Here is a 20,404-nt window from a genome sequence, read left to right on the forward strand (position 1 = left end):
ACTTTTTGATTTGTTTGGCTTTTTTAGTTGCTATTATCTGCTGTGCTTATCATTCTAACTTGTGCTTTGTTTTAATATATACTTTATTTTGCATACTATGCTTTCAACTTTTCAGATATGTCATCTATGGTCATCTATGGTATCTTACTATGCACTGTATGTTTAAAATTGTCTTGTTTTCATGACTTTTGTATGTGTGTATATATTTTGTTATTCAGTCGATTTGAAAAGCTCACTAGAGCTTGTGTTTGTGTAGTTTATAGAATATCGACTTTAAGTAAAACTTTGAACTTTGAATATTGAATATTGATCAATTGATCATGAGTTCCGTTTGACTCGTTTCTCTCCCTCATCCTGGTACTGTCCTTATCAGATTATGGCAAACACAATGTACAACTGTAAGGTTGTTTATTTTCTATCATGGTAATCGATGTGCATAATATTGTCATCATTATATCTTTGATATTACAACATGGAAGAGTTATATACGGCACACTCACGGAATAAACTGTAAGGTGTTATTGTGTTTATTTCGTAGAGTGGGGTGCCATATCGAACTCTTACCATGTTTACCTTACATAATAATAATTGTAATGACACAGCATCAACGTGATTGTATTTTTCCGTTGCTGATTAACGAAAGAAGAAGAAGAAGTCACAATACCCAAATTGCACCCATTTAGCAAAAATAGCAATTGAAATCTTTATAAGTTTTCTTAGAGACTAAACAATTTGTATTTTTATGATTTGACATTATGCACTTCTTTCAAAATATATTTCAATGCGCACAAAAAGTTCACAGTATATTTCAACAGATAAATTATTCACTGCAAAAAGTAAAATCTACAGAAACGTTGCCATGAGACGTCCACAAAAAGTCAATTTTTAAAAATGAGCATTTAAAATATACAGCTCAGGCATCCATTTCTTAAAAAAAAAAATAGAAAGCATGGACTATTGTCAAATTGTTCTAAATATTTGGAGAAATTAAACAAAACATCAGTTATTCAATTTTAATGGATGTGAATTTAAGCATGGATGCAAGTTGGGTACTCATTACAGAATCATGGATCTTTTGGGGGTCTGTTCAAACCTATTTTTCTATGATTCAATATGGATTCAAAATTAAATTGGTGGAACTTTATAGTAAATAAGGATACATCTACAAAATAAACACAGAATGGAAACTTTTGTCTGGACCCTAAATAAACGTAAGTGAAAAAATTCAAAATAGGTGCAATTTGGGTACCCTCACGTTACATCTTTTGTTCTCACGGAGGAAAATTCAGCGGACTCGGTTAGATAAGGTCTGAGGGTATGTGGGTGATCGTGTGTATAGTAAGGGTACACTTGGGACTATTATACTAATAGTCTCAGGGGTAAATTTTGTTTAAAAATGCATGTAAATGATAACAGGTAATGTATCATTGTATGTGATATAGCTTAATTGTAAGTTCCTATGGTCAAGTCAAGTAAAATTTAGCCAATTTGAACACCGTAAAGTAACATACAAATAACATAAGCTCTGATGATCTTTGGAATTGACATAAACACATATATGATCATATATAATAATAGGATTGATGGATGGCTGTTAAATGTCCAGCAGCAAGTTAATGCTTATTCAGGACAAGAAATTATGTACTGCAAAATCATTATGAATCCTGCTTTGTACAACACGACACACTGAGCTGGGTTTTTAATGTCTTACTTCACTAGCTGAAGGTAAGAGTCTGCAGGAAACATGTCACCTTACCTGGACATATAAGAGGGTGTTGATGGGGTTTACATAATAGAGAATAGTGGGCAAAAAGTGCAGAATAAAGTGCCCAGAAAATAATGAATAAAAAAAATATGCAAAATCCAGTCCTAGATAAAAATGTAGAGGCCTAATGGCCATTTGACAACGACCACCAGAGCATAAAATGTGCATAACTGTGTTTTCCATTTTGTAGTATTTTTCCAAGCAAGTACTCAAGTATCTTTCTGTAAAACCAACATTACTCGATTAGTAATTCTTCACCAAGTTGACGTCCCTATTTTTTTTTAAATTAACTGCTTCATATGTAATTATGGTATTTTTAAAAACTTAGCTTAATCCCTGATAAATAGATAATTTTTTATCTAACCAGATTTCTCCTGTATGACAAGAATAATGGTATGTAGATATACTGTGATTGAATGGATATAAATGGTCAGAACTGGAATTTTAATGGTAAGTATATTGAGTATGGTACAGTATTCGACCAGCGATTGATTCGACATTTGTTTTATTATAGTATAAATGTCTTGTCAACTGTATTCGATAGTATGATTTTGTCGATTCAATCAATTGTTGTACGAAATTAACATACTTCTTTCGTGTCAGGATATATCAACTCAGTCTAACTGTACGATCATTGTAATAAATTCTGTCAACTGTATATTCATATTATGAACGGAGCACGATCGTATCGATCGTATTCAATCGATACGATTGTGCCACGGTTGATCAATATAATCAACTCAGTCAGCTCTAAACTAATATTATAAATGGAACACGAACGTATCGATCGTATTCAATCGTTACGATTATGCCACGGTTGTTCAATACAATCAACCCAGTCAACTCTAAATTAATATTATATGAACCTAGCACGATCGTATCGATTGTGCCACGGTTGATCAATGTTATCACCTTAGTCAACTCTTTATTGATATTTTTAACCTAGCACGATCGTTTCGATCGTATTCAATCATGACGATTATGTCATGGTTGATCAATATTATCAACTCAGTCAACTCTGTATTAATATTATGAATGAAGCACGATCGTATTCAATCGTTACGATTGTGTCATGGTTGATCAATATTATCAACTCAATCAACTTGTATATTAATATCATGAATGGATCACAATCGTATTGATCGTATTGAATTGTTAAGATTGTGCCATTGTTGATCAATATAATCAACTCAGTCAACTCTATATTAATAGTATGAATGGAGCACGATCGTATCGATTGTATTCAATTGTTACGATTGTGCCATGTTTGATCAATATAGGAGCACGATCGTATCGATCGTACTCAATCGTTATGATTGTGACATGGTCGATCAATATATATAATCAACCCAGTCTACTGTATCTATATATAATTCTAAGAACACCAGTTTATGTTTACAGATTTCAATAAGATTTAAAGTCATGTAGTTGTTGAATTGTTTCTTCTTGTTGGATACATGTGGTTGTCTCATTGGCAATCATACCACATCTCCTTATTTGTATATAAGTATCAATAATAGACAAGAAATATATCAAATATACAAAATAAGACCACAAAAACATGTATATTTACTGTTGATTGGAACCCAAAAATTAATTAATTCTAATTATTTTTTACATTAATTGAGTCTGTAATTGGCAAGTATTCAACAATAGAATTGTGTCACGGTTGATCAATATAATCAATTCGATCAACTGTATCTTCAGATTATAAACAATAGTATACGATTAATAAACTTAGTCAATTCTGTTTTGTGTAAGACAAGAAAAACAAGGACACAGCACTACATGGTGTATTTAATACAGCCTTACCCTAACCCTAACTCTATCTAAACCTAACATAACTCTAACCCATGGACACAGCCTACAGCACTAGGTGGCAAATTGACACAGCCTACAGCGCTAGAAGGAACATTGACACAGCCTATAGTGCTAGATGGCACATTGACACAGCCTACGGTGCTGGATGGCATATTCAATATAGCCTGACCCTAACACTAAACAAAGGACACAGTTTGGGCGCTAAGCGGCATATTGAAACAGCCTACGGCTCTAGATGGCATATGTAATACAGTCTTACTCTAACCCTAACTCTAATTATAACTCTAACCCTAACTTAAATTTAATACAAGGACACAACCTACAGCGCTTGAAAGCACATTGGCACAGCCTACGGCGCTACAAGGCACATTAGCACGCATTGACACAGCCTATGGCGCTAGAAGGCACATCGGCACGCATTGACACAGCCTACGTCGCTAAATGGCATATTTAATACAGCCTTACCCTAACCCTAACTCTAACCCTGACACAAAAACATAGCAACGGTGCTAGGTGGCATATTGACACATGCAACGACACAAAAAGGCACATTGAGCTAGACAGCCTACGGCGCTAGATGGCACATTGATACAGCATACGGTGCCAAATGGCATATTTAATACATCCTTACACTTACCCTAACTCAAACCCTAACCTAAATATAATACAAGGACACAGCCTACGGCACTAGGCGGCACATTGACACAGCGTATGGCTTAGGCAAGCAGTATCTCGTAAACATTTTTGTTTTACAATGTATAAGTGTGGATAATAAAAGAATCATGCAGTGCACAAGATGGATTTTGATGCTGCATGTCGTTTATTTGTCTTCTTGTCAACCGTCAACTTGTTAGCTGTCAACCTGTCAACTGTCCACCAACTTCTAACTCAGCAACTGTCAACCTGACAACTCTCCACCATATTTAACACGACAACTGTCAACTTGTCAACTGTCATACCTCAGTCATAACTCAAACATGAATAATTTAATGTTTAATTAGATTTACACCGAAGAACCCAATTATGAATCAACAAATATTTGGAGGAATTATTTCTTAATTATACTATAGTTGATCCGATACAACAGTCGGTAGCTAAACTGCAAATGGCTACGAATTTCAGTGATAGAATGCTTTAGCAAATAGTCCCTCTCAAACCGGTGTTAGGGATCGTCTTGGAACTTGCATTGAGGTGAGAATGTTTCTTCGGTGTTGAAGATCTCACTGCAACTTTAAAGATGAAGAACAGCGATAAAGCGCTCTTCCGTTGTTGCTATTTTTGACATGTGCACATAAAGTGCACAAATATATTTGAGTTTCAAGTTGATTGGAATAATGTTTGGTGAATTATGCCCTTTAGAAATAGCATGAATCATAAAAATATCCAGGAAACCAGTATGGGACATAGTATTGCACCCGCAATACTCATTCACCTGTTGATAATGCCTCGCTGCTGTGCATCTTCAATGGCACAGTTGTGGCGTTGTAGACTTTAGTAAAGAATTCCGCTCAAACCGGTGCTATGGAACGTCCTGAAACTTGGGTTGAGGTGAGAATATTTTCTCTGTGTTGAAAATCTTTCAAACAGCAAATAAATAAAAACGCTATTCATGCACAGCAAATTTTGTAGTTGTTTTAATTTTGTGTCCTTGTTATGTTCACCATATCCGTTCTTACACATTATATGACAGAGTTTGTCTCTTGTGCAGTGTGGAGGTCGAATAAATCTTCCCCGTGCTTGAGTTGTATATATAGTACTAATCATATTTAATAATTATCGATCGTATTGAAAGTTACCATAAACAAATAAACAAATTGAGTTGATCGATTCGACATATAATGTTCAATTGTTATCGATCATATAAATAGTTACGATCGAGTCTTCATCATACACAAATTGAGTTGATTGAATCAACAAATGATGTTCAATCGTTATTGATCGCTACGATTGCGTAGAAGTAATAAACAAGCAGTGAAGGTTGATTAGACAGATGTTGTTCAATCGTTATCGATAGCATCGATTGTTGCTATCGAGCAGTGGTAATAAACAAACTGTGAAGATTGTTTCGACAGATGTTTTCAATCGTTATCGATAGTTACGATTGAGACTTCGTCTTAAACAAATTGGGTTGATTGATTCAACATATGACGTTCAATCATTATCGATCGTATCTATCGTTACGATTGTGTCATCATCATAAACAAATTAAGTTGATTGATTCAACAAATGTTATTCAATCGTTACCTATCGTGTCGTTCGTTAAAGATTTGTTGAATAAATCGATCGTTAAGTTGTCTATTCAATAAATTTTTTTTAACTGAATTGAATTAAAGAATGAAGGAAAAATCAACTGTTGTCGAATCAATAGATTGTCGAATACTGTACCTTCATGAGTACATTTTGTTTTTTATGATGAATTTTAGTTTCTTGAAATACAGCCAGGGGTACTACAAGTAATTTTTATTTACTTGAAGAAGTAAATATTAATATACTTATATAAGTAAATTTGTAGGATACTTATACAAGTGTATTTTATTTACTTTTATAGGTAAATAATTTTTTGGCTTAGTTATGTCCCTTAGACATTCAGATTTTTTTACTTATACAAGTAAAAAAGTCATCCTATCTTCTTTTCTTGAATTCTTAGGAATTCTTTGCTCTAATAGAATTTTTAATTGTCTGTCCTTTGCAGATGTCTTTACTAATCATTTAAGTGTAATTTCATGGACAATGAAAATCTCATTTGTCTGTTATCTTCAGAACACTGCTCATTTACAAGCCCCTAGGGGCAATTTTTGAAGGCCTTGCACAAATACTTTAAGATCTTTGTGCAATCAGTTTCTTTCTTGAATTAATGAGATTAAACATTAAACTCTAATCAAAAATTATGAGCTAACCTGAGAAAAATTGTGAAAGGCATGTTTTTACATCTCAAAACTTGAGAATTTTTGTGGGATTGTAAAAAAAAATGAACAGAATTAAAAACCAAACAACATACACAAATCAGCATATAGGTTTTGGAATAAACATAGAAACTATTCAATATGTCAAGCTTTAAATCTTCTAATGTCTAAAAAAGTTGAAGTAGAGTATAATATATAAACATAATATAGGTATAGACACAGAAAATATTATATGTAAAAAAAATATTTGATTTTAAAGAAGGTTTTACAGAGCTGTAGAAGGACAAAACTAACAATGTCAGCTTGAATAAAATGACAACATATTAAAATCTTTTAAGTCCTGATCAAAATCAACATACATGTAAGCAACATTATACTTCCAATGTACAAAGTTATAATTTTTAACAGGGTTGTCTGAAGGAAATAAAAGTAATAAATTTGGTGAAGTACAGTGGGCGGGCGGGCAACAAGTGGCAATAACTTATGAACTGTTCAATCAATGCTTTTCAAATTTTTATATGTTGATACTAATGACAAAATGGAGGTCAAGTACGATATTGATAATTTTCACTTTTATCGTTCAGGAGTTATGGTCCTTGATTAATTGGAAAATAGGACTTCTTGTCATTTCTGTTCAATAACTTATGAATACTTCTACCAATGGTTTTCAAAATATAATATGTTGTTACTGATGACAAAATGGAAGTCAAGTTCAATATTGAGGATTTTCAATTTCACTGTTCAGGAGTTATGGTCCTTGATCTATTAGAAAATGGCACTTTATTTTTTTTAGTTTGCAATTACTTATGAACCACTTGACCAATGCTTTTGAAATTTTAATATGTTGTTACTGATGAAAAAATGGAAGTCAAGTTTGATATTGACGATTTCCATTATTGTCGTCCAGGAGTAATAGTTCTTGATAGATTGAAAAATGTGACTTTATGTTGTTTCCGTGCAATTACTTTTGAATTGTTCAACCAATGCTCTTCAAAGTTTAATATGTTACTGATCATGATGACAAAATGGTGGTCAATTCTGAAATTGACAATTTTCATTTTTTTATCTAAATTGATTTGTGTATTTTACTTTCAGACTATGGCCTGTTGTAAACAACACTGAAGTAAACAAACCAGAAAATGATTCCGAAATGGTGGTGTCTGATGATTGTATTTTCAGCCTTTATGATTCAAGTGATATCATTTGGTACAGCGGGAGCCATTGGATTGTACAATATAGAATTTATAGAATACTTCAACGTTGGAGCAGCTGAAGTCTCCTTGATTGGTTCCATTAACCTTGGTGTTTTCCTAGGAGCAGGTATATTGTGAAGGAATTTTTTAAAGATAAAACTGAAACATATATTCACTTTTTAAAAATTTTATAGGCAATTTGAATCAGTTTAATTTTTCAGTGTATGATGTATAACATCAAAAGCATGAAAAGGACTGGTAGAAGACTTCAACACCTAGACAATAGAATTTTAACCCATTTGATCAAGGTCAATGTGAGCTTTTGACGTCTTTTGTTTATAAACTTTTTTTTTCAAATATGTTCTCATATTAAAATAATGAACCAATTGAAATAAAACTTCACGGAACTGATCCTTAGGATCTCTAGTTTAAAGTGGATGTTGAGTCAAATAACCAACATGTCCACCATATAAAAATAGAATGTAAGGATAAAATGCAAATAATTAAAAAAATAAAAAATAAAAGGTACAGAAAATTTTATGTGTTTCAAAAATGTTTTAACTAACTGCCCTTCATATCCTTATAGGACATATTGCCCATTGATTGGAGATTTTTCACTAACTGTAGTGTTTTTGCCTAGCCTGTTATCTTAAAAACTAGCAATTATCTTGCAAGTACTTTTGTGAGTTACTTAATTGACATTTATACTTGCGAGTCCTTTTGTGAGTTTGCTTAATTGACATTTATACTTGCAGGTCCTTTTGTGAGTTTACTTAATTGACATTTGTACTTGCAGGTCCTTTTATGAGTCTGCTTTATTGACATTTATACTTGCAGGTCCTTTTGTGAGTTTACTGATGAGACATTTAATTGCAGGTCCTTTTGTGAGTCTGCTTTATTGACATTTATACTTGCAAGTCCTTTTGTAAGTTTACTGATGAGACATATTTAATTGCAGGTCCTTTTGTGAGTTTACTAATGAGACATATGAGTTACAGAAGAGTAGCTGTCATTGGGAGTTTACTCAGTACTATTAGTTTGCTGTGTGTTCCATTTTTAGATAATATCATCTATCTGTATATTATATATGGAATATTTACAGGTGAGGGCAATAATACGATGATCACATTAATGTTCACTTCATTTGTGATGTCACTATGATGTCATTAACTTGTCAAAATTGATCCATATAAACCAAAAAGAAATTGTACTCGCAGGATTGAAGATAAATTGCTGAAAATGTATTTTTGATTAAGATGTTACTCATATTTTAAAATTAATGAAAAAGTCTCAAATAAGCTATTGGCAGTTTTTGCAATTTTCCTGTAAATAGATTTATTTGTCAAATAGGGATTATCATTCTTTGAGTAATAATTGAAATTATAACATGATATGAAAGCAATATAGAATTTGCTTCTGTTGCGATTGCATGGAAAATATTTTGGCTCTTGATATATCCCCGTTTTTTAACAGGTTTAGGATTTGCTATGGTATACCTACCATCAAGTGTGTTAGCAGGCCTGTATTTCAATGAACATCGGAGTCTTGCTACTGGTATTGCAACAAGTGGATCTGGCATAGGAGCAGTAATATTTCCATTATTAGTACACAGTTTGATCCAGTATTATGGCTGGAAGGGGTCAGTTTTCATCCTTGCTGGACTCAGTTTACAATGCATTGTATTTTCTGCTTTATTATTTCCACTGGCAGAAATACCAAACAGGGGAGAACTGATGTCAGTGTTGACAAACAGCAATATACATGACAAACAAACAAATAATCATGAAATTGACCACATGATGACCAATGGTAAATGTGAGAATTACAATGGTCACATAAGTATATCAGAGAATGACAAAACAGTTCAGGAAAATGGTGAAGTCACAAAATTAATGGAAAATTTTGAGCCTGAAGCTGAAAAAAGTTTAAAGCATTGCTATGTTTTATGTGATTTTTCTTTCTTTATTTTCTTTCTTAATAACATACTTTGGAACATGGGAGTTGCAATTTCTTGGATCCTTGCTCCAGAGTACTTTGTATCAATGGGATTGACCAAAGAAAATGCAGCTACTATTTTAACATTTGGTGGAGTTGGTTGTTTCATTGGTTGTATAATTGGTGGAGGACTGGGAAACATACAAAGCCTAAGTAGATTGTCTATGTATATATCATGGAATATTGCAGTAGGAATATTGATAATGTTCTTGCCATTTAAAATTTTTCAATCAGTTGAAATTTTGTCATTGATAATGTTTTTAAATGGACTTGGATTTGGAGGAATTTTAGGACTACTAGTCATTTTTACAGTTGATCTGCTGGGTGAAAAAGCTTTGGGTGATGCTTTTGGATATTTGATGCTCAGTAATGGTGTAGGATCTATTATTGGTCCACCACTCGGAGGTGAGTAAACCTATAGAGCTATTATAAGTCCATTAATTGAGGGTGGACTATCTACAAGTTTGAGATTTATCTACCATTAAAGGATGGTTACTTTATAAAAAGATTTTATTAGGCCATTCTTATAGTTAATTACTTTAAAGAGCATTTTTTTCCCACATTCAGAGATGAGTTAACATACAGATCTTTTGTTAGTTCACATATTGACACCCCTAAACAAATATGACAGTCGCCTTATAATTTCCCAAGATTGAATAGACTGTTTGGAAGCTTCAATTAAATAGATTTATAATTGTATTATGAAAAAAAGTAGCACATACATGTAGGGGTCTTAAGATATCCTCCAAAGTTCCAACTCGACTAATGAAATTCATCTCCTTAGAAAAGCATAATAAAAAACATAAGAAATAGCAAATCTTAAAACACAAAAAAAGTGTTGTAAAGTTTGAATGATTAATGTTGTTTATATTTAGTGTAAGCATATTTTACAATTAATTCAAGTCATACATAAACATATGACATTTATATTTTCAGGAGCATTTAAAGACATCCTTGGTACTTATGATCCCACATTTTTCTTTGCTGGTACATTGATTGTTGTTGCTGGATTATTGATGTTCCTAATACCAATAAGAGACAAGTTTGTTCCCAGACCAAAGAAAACTGCAATAGGACTGACAATAGAAGTTAATCTCAAAACATAACAGATGATAATGATCTCAGTGTACCCTACTTAACTTGATATTTATCCAGGTGTTTTGTGAACATTTATTATTATTTATTTAATGCTGCTTAGTTAGATGAGACTAAAATTGTTAACATACAATTCATTTGTTTCCTCTATTTCTCATTTAATCATTTGAATTCATGTTCAGCATTTATGATTTTAATAATGGCATAATGAGCATTTTTATGCCTCCACCGTAGCGGTGGGGGCATTAAGTTTTACCCTTGTCCGTCTGTACGTACGTACGTACGTCCCAAAATTGGTTTCCGTTCACTAACTTGAGTTTGCCTCAACCAAATGTTATGAAACTTATACACAATGCTTATTACCACAAAACACAGATCAAGTTTGAATTTTGGTGGCTTCACTATAACCGTTCTAGAGTTATTCCCCTTTATAAATGGAAAAATTGCAAAATTTTTAGTTTCCGTTCTCTAACTTAAGTTTGCCTCAACCAAATGTTATGAAACTTATACACAATGCTAATTACCACAAAACAAAGATCAAGTTTGAATTTTGGTGGCGTCACTTTAACCGTTCTAGAGTTTTTCCCCTTTATAAATGGAAAAATTGCCAAATTTTTATTTTCTTCTAAATATCAAGTAATTTTTAAAATTGGAGTTATCTTCCTTTGTCCATGATTATAGTTGAATCAACTACAATCAATGCTTTATACAATGGAATGTTTAATTTTGACTTCCACTGATAAAACACAGATCAAATTGAATTTGGGTAGTGTCACTTTAACCATTTTTGAGTTATGCCCCTTTATAAATCGAAAGATTGCAAAATTTTTAGTTTCCATTCAGTAACTTAAGTTTGCCCCAACCAAACATTATTAAACCTATACACAACATTCATTACCACAAAACTAAGATCAAGTACAAATTTTTTGTTTCCGTTTTCTAACTTTAGTTTGCCTCAACCCAATGTTATGAAACTCATACACAATGCTTATTACTACATAATACAGATTAAGTACAAAATTTGGTGGCGACACTTTTACCATTCTTGAGTTATGTCCCTTTATAAACATAAAAATTGATGAATTTTTCATTTCCGTTCTCTAACTTTAGTTTGTCTCCACCAAATGTTATAAAACTTATACACAACCGTTCTAGAGTTATGCGTGTTTACAAATAGAAAAATTGCTGAATTTTTAGTTTCTGTTCTCTACTTAAGTTAGCTTCAACAAATGTTATGAGACTTACACACAATGCTTATTACCACAAAACTCAGATCAAGTTCAAATTTGGGTAGTGTCACTTTTACCGTTCTTCAGTTATGTCCCTTTATAACTATATGATATGCAAGCAGGGGCATCATCTGTGTCCACATGTGGACACTATCCACATTTATTTAATTTAAAATAGTTGGTATCTTGCTCTCCTCTAAGTTATATATTTCAAAAGCAGTTATAAACTTAAGAAAGTAATTTTGATACATATTTTAATGAAATTTTTGATATTAATACAATGTTTCTTTACTTCTCATCTAAATAGTTTGGTCCCACAAGAATTATTGGACTTTTAATCTCCAAAAACTATGGAAACAGTAAACAACTTTTTGGAAATGTCCCTTCTCTTATATATGCTCGGGAATGGAAGGAAATTAACACAGTTGTTTATCATCATGTATACCTTCTTTGTCAAGTTTGGATTAGTTCTGAGGAGTTATTGGACTGATAGCTTTGTTCAGTCATTTTTCTAGATCAGTTAAAACTATAAGTGACCTACTGATATTGACACATTTAGATCAATTTATCTATTGAAGATAATGCTAATCTTTCTAAAGAATTGCTGTAATTCAACTATCTATATATATAGTTGTGCCATGTCAAGTGTTTTTGTATACCACCACCATACCTCAAAATACATAAAATGAAATCCTACCATCCTACCTGAAAGAATAAATATGATTTAATAGAAACTCTTCCAATCTTCCAAACATTGATTTTGATGTCTTTGCTTTATTATGTATTTTACTTCAGCGACATATGGCTTAGATAGGCAAAGCTAGTATTGGTCAACATTGTACCTCTGGGTTTTTTCGGAGGAGTAGGGTGTTGGTTGTTGGTGGGGTTGGTTGTTCTAACCAATATTTTAAGTGACTCCTGTTGGTTTTTTATGTACTATGCAGTTTCATTTTGTATCAGTCTCAAGTTTTTTTTCATCCATTTTACAAGTAATTTTTAGAGAGCTCTAAGCATGTACTTTTTTTAGGACAAATCAAGTGATACATTCTAGATAGTAAAATGGGTATGTTTGTGCGCATGTAAAATGGTTTAACCCCTCTACATTTTGTTTCTGTACCCAGTCAAACAAGCTATCTCAGCCATGTGTTGTTCCTTGTTGTTTTTCTTTGTTTGTATATAGATATAGGAAGATGTGGTATGAGTGCCAATGAGACAACTCTCCATCCAAGTTACAATTTATAAAAGTAAACCATTATTGTATATCTGTTTGTTGTTTTTGTTTTGTTATTAGGAAGAGTCTTGTGTTGGTGGCTGATGTTGTCTGTTGTGCTTCAGTATTGTTGGTGGCTGATAATGTCTGTCGTACTGTCCAGTTTTGTTGGTGGCTGATGTTGTCTGTTGTGCTGTCCAGTATTGTTGGTGGCTGATAATGTCTGTTGTACTGTCCAGTATTGTTGGTGGCTGATGTTGTATTGTCCAGTATTGTTGGTGGCTGATGTTGTCTGTTGTACTGTCCAGTATTTTTTGTGATATCTGTTATCCTTTTTATGTATTTTGACTATCTTTGATTGAGAAGGTGGTCATCAAATCCCACCTCTATTGCTTTTATATTTATAAGGGCATTGTCAAGTAGAATAAACTTGTAATTTGTTTGTGAATGAAATTTGTTGGTAAATAATTTAGTTACTAGCAGTCAATAAACTTTGTCAGTTTAACTTACATTATTACTGCTATTAAAACAATATTGTAACTTTCTTCTATCTTTTCTTGTAATACTTGAAGGTAGGAAAAGAACATATTTTATTATGAGTTTGATTGTAAATTTTAAGTTTATGATTGTTTTTATACTGGAACTAAAGTTTCAGACAAGTTTCAACCCTTAGGCACTTTTGGGTGTTATTTTTTCGAAAAACTTGAAATACTGATATTGTACATTGTTGCATAGTCATCAATTAAATTGCACTGGTTTATTTTTATGTGTTAGTCTGTTATCCTATTTTTTAAGCAGAATTTAAGTCTACATTGCTGTTTTAGTGATTTTGAATTTTTTATAGTGATCAACTATTATTTTTCTAATTATTTTTTTACGTTTTATAACAAACTAATACTATTGGATAAGTGTTTAGTATGCTGTTCCATTAGCAGTTGTAATTAGAACATAAAGAAGTCAGGTAGACATATTTTTTCTGTAAAAAAAAAAACCTTTAAATGAATTGTTTCATCTGTTTTTGCTGTAAAAAATAAAATAACAAAAATACCAAACTCAAAGGAAAATTCAAAACGGAAAGTTTCTTGTCAAATGGCAAAATAAAAAGCTCAAACATATCAAACAAATGGAAAACAACTGTCATATTCCTGACTTAGTACAGGCATTTCCTTATGTCTCTTTGACACATTCCCCGTTTCCATTCTCAATTTTATTAATAGCATGAGTGTTGAAATAGTCCATGGATGGGGAAAGGAAGATAACTTTACTTTTCTATGCACATCAATTGGCTATTTTAAACAGGTTTGAAAATATATACAACAGGAGTTTATTATAGGACGTGCACAACATGTGTCAGAAGAAATTCTTGACATTCAGTTGCATAGCTATGTTCTGCATGCAGTGTACATATCGATATGTCAAGCAACATATGTCAGAAGAAAGCCTTGACGTTCAGTTGCGTAGCTAGGTTCTGCATGCAGTGTGCATATCGATATGTCAAGTAACATGTGTCAGAAGAAAGCCTTGACGTTCAGTTGCATAGCTAGGTTCTGCATGCAGTGTGCATATGGATTTGTCAAGCAACATTTGTCAGAAGAAAGCCTTGACGTTCAGTTGCGTAGCTATGTTCTGCATGCAGTGTGCATATAGATAAGATATATTTTTGCTGTATGTTTTAATTGGTATCAATGAAGCATATTGTTTAATATTCTGCAATTTATTCTGTAATTTTTATGAAAGTCCTATTATGTAGGAAACAGTAACTGTATGAACTTGTACTATACTAGTCTGAAACCTATTCATAATTGAGGCAAATAAATTTTAATTCACAATTGCATTTAATTAAGTAAAGTAAGAACAATTACAATGATATGATTTTTCTAGAAATATTGTATTACTGTCATTTGAATATTTGATAAACAATTTGAAATTCATGTTTATAATTTACCAGTTTATAGTAAAAATCCACTGAATAATCCACATCTAAATGTCGTCTGCCATTTAGGCCATGCGGTCATCACACTTGGTTGAATCCAATTTTCACTTTCAGTTGATTGTATATCGATAACGATAACGTCTCTGTATTGCAAAATTTACACATTCCATAATTACTTCTATCTGTCATTATATGTTGATTTTTGAATCGAAATGTCTTGTATTTTCGTGAAGATCCAACTTTACCAACTGTAGTGACTTCACGCATCTTGCTTGAATTTTATGAATGAAATGTACTTACATGCTTAGTAGAACCCATGTGTCACTTGGAATCGTTTTTCAATAAATACACTATTTTTACGTTTCTTCAACTGTTTTCACTAAATCTTTGTAATTACTTATGGTATTTGTGAACATCGTCTTCAATATTTTGTAGATGTTAATAATCACTATCCTTGATATTTATCATTTTGGTCCGCCGGTGACACATATGCTTTTTGCAACATTGTTTACGTATTGTGACTTCCAGTAGAGTTGTATTTTTAGTTACCATAGAAATTTGTTCAGTACCATGTAAAATGTGTTTATTATATAACTGTTACTAAAATTGTATATAATTATGATTTTTGTAATTTATTATAAGAATTCTAATATTTAGTTGGACAGCAAGCGCACGATCCAACAATTTTCCAACAGTCCAACATTGACGTTATTTTGACGCTCGTTTGGCAGTTCTGCTTAAATCTTTGGTCGTTACAGTAAGTATTTTATTTTGCTCGTCATTAATTTTAGTCAAAATGGTTAATTTTTCTCACAAACTTCATTTTTTTAAGGTTAGATTGTAAAGGAAAATAGTAAATTTATTGTTTTCTAAGTTAGAAAGGAATATTTCATTTTTAGCGACTCTTAGGAGGCGGACCCCTATATTTTTGATCTTTTGCTTAAAGTATTTTATTCTTTTGGTAACTTTAGGAAAGTTCTAAAAATTGTTTTAAAATATCTTTTGGGTTAATTATCATATTATTGCTGGCAAAGTTTTATAATAAGTTATCTTTTAAAGTTAGGATTATTGTAATTGTACATTTGAATTTAATATTGTAGTTCACATTTACTGTTAACCTTTGTCTTTTTCTAATAAATTGAATTAGATAGGAAAACATTTGGCAATTAAGGGATAATTTCCTAAAGGTCTTGAAATTATAATAAACAAAACAGTTTATTTAAGGTATAAACTGTATTTCATTGTTAGTTATTATTCGGGAAAGGTTCTGAATATAACTAATAATAATAAACATTTTTTTTATACAAATATGTCAGAAAGAGGTCTTCTGACAAAATTCACTTGAAATTATTATCTATTTTTATGCAAGTTATTTTCTTGGTAATATAGCAGGACTCAGCCTTTAATGTATTTTTCAAACATACCAACATACATTTATTGGTAATAGCAAGTGTTATTTTTTATTAGAATTGCACAGACAAAGTTATCCTGCAATCATATCATTAATATTTATTATCTCTTGAGTGTAGAGATAAATTATTACATGTATACTGAATAGATTCTTGTCACATCATCTAAAAGTCTATAATTTAATTATCTTACTACTTAAAATTGTTTGTTGTTTATGCTGAATATTAATTAAAATATCTGATTCTCGAAATGAATAAAATATGGAAACTTATATATGTTACTTTTAACAAATGCCTATATTATACTGACCAGATCATATCTTGTCATACTGACTTAGCAATCTACAAAACTACTCATAAAATTTGAATAAAACTTTTGGTCAAACATTTCAAGCCCTTGCCCGCTACAATATGTCAGAAGAAAGCCTTGACGTTCAGTTGCGTAGCTAGGTTCTGCATGCAGTGTGCATATCGATATGTCAAGCAACATGTGTCAGAAGAAAGCCTTGACGTTCAGTTGCGTAGCTAGGTTCTGCATGCAGTGTGCATATCGATATGTCAAGCAACATATGTCAGAAGAAAGCCTTGACGTTCAGTTGCGGAGATAGGTTCTGCATGCAGTGTGCATATCGATATGTCAAGCAACATGTGTCAGAAGAAAGCCTTGACGTTCAGTTGCGTAGCTAGTTTCTGCATGCAGTGTGCATATCGATGTCAAGCAACATATGTCAGAAGAAAGCCTTGACGTTCTGTTGCGTAGCTAGGTTCTGCATGTAGTGTGCATATCGATATGTCAAGCAACATATGTCAGAAGAAAGCCTTGACGTTCAGCTACGTAGCTTTGTTCTGCATGCAGTGTGCATTTCGATATGTCAAGCAAACATTGAACTATTGAATTGTTTTGAGTACTGATGATTTGTTGTCATTACTATTACTAAGTAGAAGTACAAGTTGTCTCGTTCAACGCAAAAATCAGTAAAAATATCTTTCTCCATATTCTATGGAGCTTTTTTTTTTACTGATTTTTGCGTTGAAAATGTGTTCAAGAAGATCTGCTAGTTATTTTATATATTAAGGCATTTCAAATATTTTTGCAGCGATAAAGCCAGCACAGGAATTAAAAATAGTCCAAAAACATAGATATAATTGTCTGGTAGGTTCAGATTATCTAAGCCAGTTAAGATCGTTTCAACAAAAAATACAGATATATCATGTCCAAGCAAAATGTCAATGAAATCCGGAGACAGTTGTCTTTTCTTCAGTCCACAAACATTAAAGAAACAAAACTTTAAGCTACCTTTGTTCAATTATATTCACTATTTACACTTCCATTACTGGTCGATTTCTTTTTAGATATAGGCCTCTTGCACCAACCGCCTATCTGCCAGAAGTCGGTGGAGCATTTGCGTTCGGTGGACGAGGGGACGGTCCCTGTCGCTATCTTTTGCTAGGTGGGGTAGCACTAGAGTAAGACCTTTTTGTGGTCGTGTCATGATTTGTTGACGAAGAGCTGGTACGCTCTGTTCTAGATTCGTCGAATACAGTGCCATCAATAAAGAGCTGATTGTCTAAGACGAATGATTAACTTTAAATATTTCTGATTTGAAAACAAATTGCATCCGATTACCAATGAATAAAGTTGTACTTTATTGTATTTGTTTGTTTCTATATTATTTAAAAGAAATTGTAAAATACAGAAATTCATAATAAAAAAACATGTTACAAATTAATAAATTACATTTTACAAATTAAGAAATTGCATGTTACAAACTAAGAAATTGCATGTTACAAACTAAGAAATTGCATCAAGTTAACAAATTAAGAAATGTATAATTATGGCGGATATTTCCTTCCATATAATTAAGTTACATACAATATTCTAAAGAAAACTATAAAATTCTAAGGCTAGTTTATATACAATATATTTACTTTGTCGGAAAATGTAAAATGTATTTTTATTAGCTTTAGAAACAGGACGACAATGTACATATATTGTTTTTATCTTACAATTAACACCCGGCAATGAAGCTTTAATTGTTTATAAATTCCACATCATTGTCTCTGATTTAAAAAAAACCAACTCGAAATCAACAGTTTAAACGCAGAGCTCGAAGGGGAGCCCAAATGAACTGTTACGCTAAAGGACATATCCGGATTGTCGCTTGCTCAACATTGAATATATTTGTGAATAATTCTACAAATAAAGAGAAAAAAGACCAAATATCAGCAACGAACAGAAGAGGAGAGTCTAAAACACCACCGAACACCCTAAAAAGGAAAGGAAAATTCAAAGAAGTCCTAAATGGCATTGCAACGCATGGTACCACTATGACTGCCAACAATTTTCACTACCAGATAGCAGCTTCTCAGTAACATCAAACGGTTGCACGTTCTGTTGTTTGAACTGCTTGAGAGAAGAAGTAGTATGACCCTACTGTTATTCGTCTGGTTTACTTCGTATTTATTTGAACTTTATATGTTTTAATCTACATCTATAATTAAGATGGGCATAGGAAATTTGAGCGAAAATACAAAATGCACATAGGGTCATTTGACGCCGACATCATAGGACATTTTAGCGCCGGAATATCAACCTTACCTGGATTTTCAAATAGGACGTTTGAGCGAAATTTCCTGTGATACTTTTATATGAGTAAAGAAAATATTTTTAAAAAGTAAGAAAAAAGGAGAAAGTTTTGAAAATAAATATATTTTATTTGATTTTTATACCCGAGTAATTCTACCGGTTCTGAGTAGTTAATGGTAGTGGAATCCTGAGTTGATCTCTACTTATCAATCAAACCTCATAGCCAAACAGACAAGGAGAAGGAACAGAATCTCCTGGACTTCCATTCGCGTTACTGCAAGCAGGAAATAACGATGTATTTTTATGTGAGAAGCCTAGGATATAAATTTCAAGCCCGAAACTGACTTGTAAATAATGCCATTGCTGGGTTTTAAGTTTTATGACATTGCTTTGTATTTTTTTAAATTACAATTAAAAGATTTTAAAATTTTGTGCGTTATAAACTCCACATTTTATTAACTATATCTTGCTCGAAATCCTACTTCCGCCTCCCCGTGGTGAGCAAGGGTAAGTTAAACATATTATACTGGTCTGGCAAACGGAAGAGGTACTCCATCAATCTTAAATTTCTTTTGCTCAAATGTCCTATGCTTATTTTTTATTTTCGCTCAAATGTCCAAAGATTTCGACGCTCAAATGTCCTATACGTTGGCGCTAAAACGTCCTTACAATTTAATCTTTCAAATGTCCATTGACATCAAAATCCTCAAACATCAAAATAAAAATCTTTTCTTCAATAATTTTATATTTTTCAGTTATTCTTTGTTAATTAAGATTAATCATGTTAAGTGAATCTACGTTGAATTTGTTTAATCTGTTTATCACCGACGCGTGTCAAGTTGTAATTGGTTTATTTCTGTTTTTTTTATTGTTAATTGCGATTAATCATGATAGGTGATTAACTGATTAAGTTTATTCTGTTTATCACAGACTCGTGTAAAGCTTTAATTGATTTATTGTGTACAGATTTCATTATACATCTTTTTTTTTTTGGAAAATATCTCTATTTAGAAAAACTTTTTTTCTGAAATTGTGGTCCTCAATGCTCTGCAACTTCGTTCTTCATCTGGCCTATTTTTTCTTTTGGTAATTATTTGGGAAAATATAAATCGTACGAATGGTTAAGTTATTGAGTGAACAGTAATTAAAGATCTTTTTGAAAAGTATTGCTGCTCTTTAAAAGGACCTTTTAACATCAATTTGATGCATTAGTTGATTTTTTCTTCATCCTTATCGCTGCTTTATTTTTGTAAGTTGTCAAGGA

At 32.1% G+C, this 20,404-nt stretch overlaps 1 protein-coding gene across 1 annotated transcript; it reads left to right on the forward strand.

The window, feature by feature from the left end:
- Positions 1-362: 362 nt before the first annotated feature.
- On the forward strand, positions 363-16,825 carry LOC127731071 (monocarboxylate transporter 14-like). Its single transcript, XM_052239929.1, has 6 exons — positions 363-398; positions 2,133-2,215; positions 7,585-7,809; positions 8,641-8,784; positions 9,156-10,082; positions 10,614-16,825. The coding sequence occupies exons 3-6, from the start codon at positions 7,629-7,631 to the stop codon at positions 10,781-10,783; spliced, it is 1,422 nt and encodes a 473-aa protein (XP_052095889.1). The 5' UTR covers positions 363-398; positions 2,133-2,215; positions 7,585-7,628; the 3' UTR covers positions 10,784-16,825.
- The last annotated feature ends 3,579 nt before the right edge of the window (positions 16,826-20,404 follow it).

This window comes from Mytilus californianus, unplaced genomic scaffold (assembly GCF_021869535.1).
Source record: "Mytilus californianus isolate M0D057914Y unplaced genomic scaffold, xbMytCali1.0.p SCAF_2, whole genome shotgun sequence".
NCBI classification, from domain to species: Eukaryota; Metazoa; Mollusca; class Bivalvia; order Mytilida; family Mytilidae; genus Mytilus; species Mytilus californianus.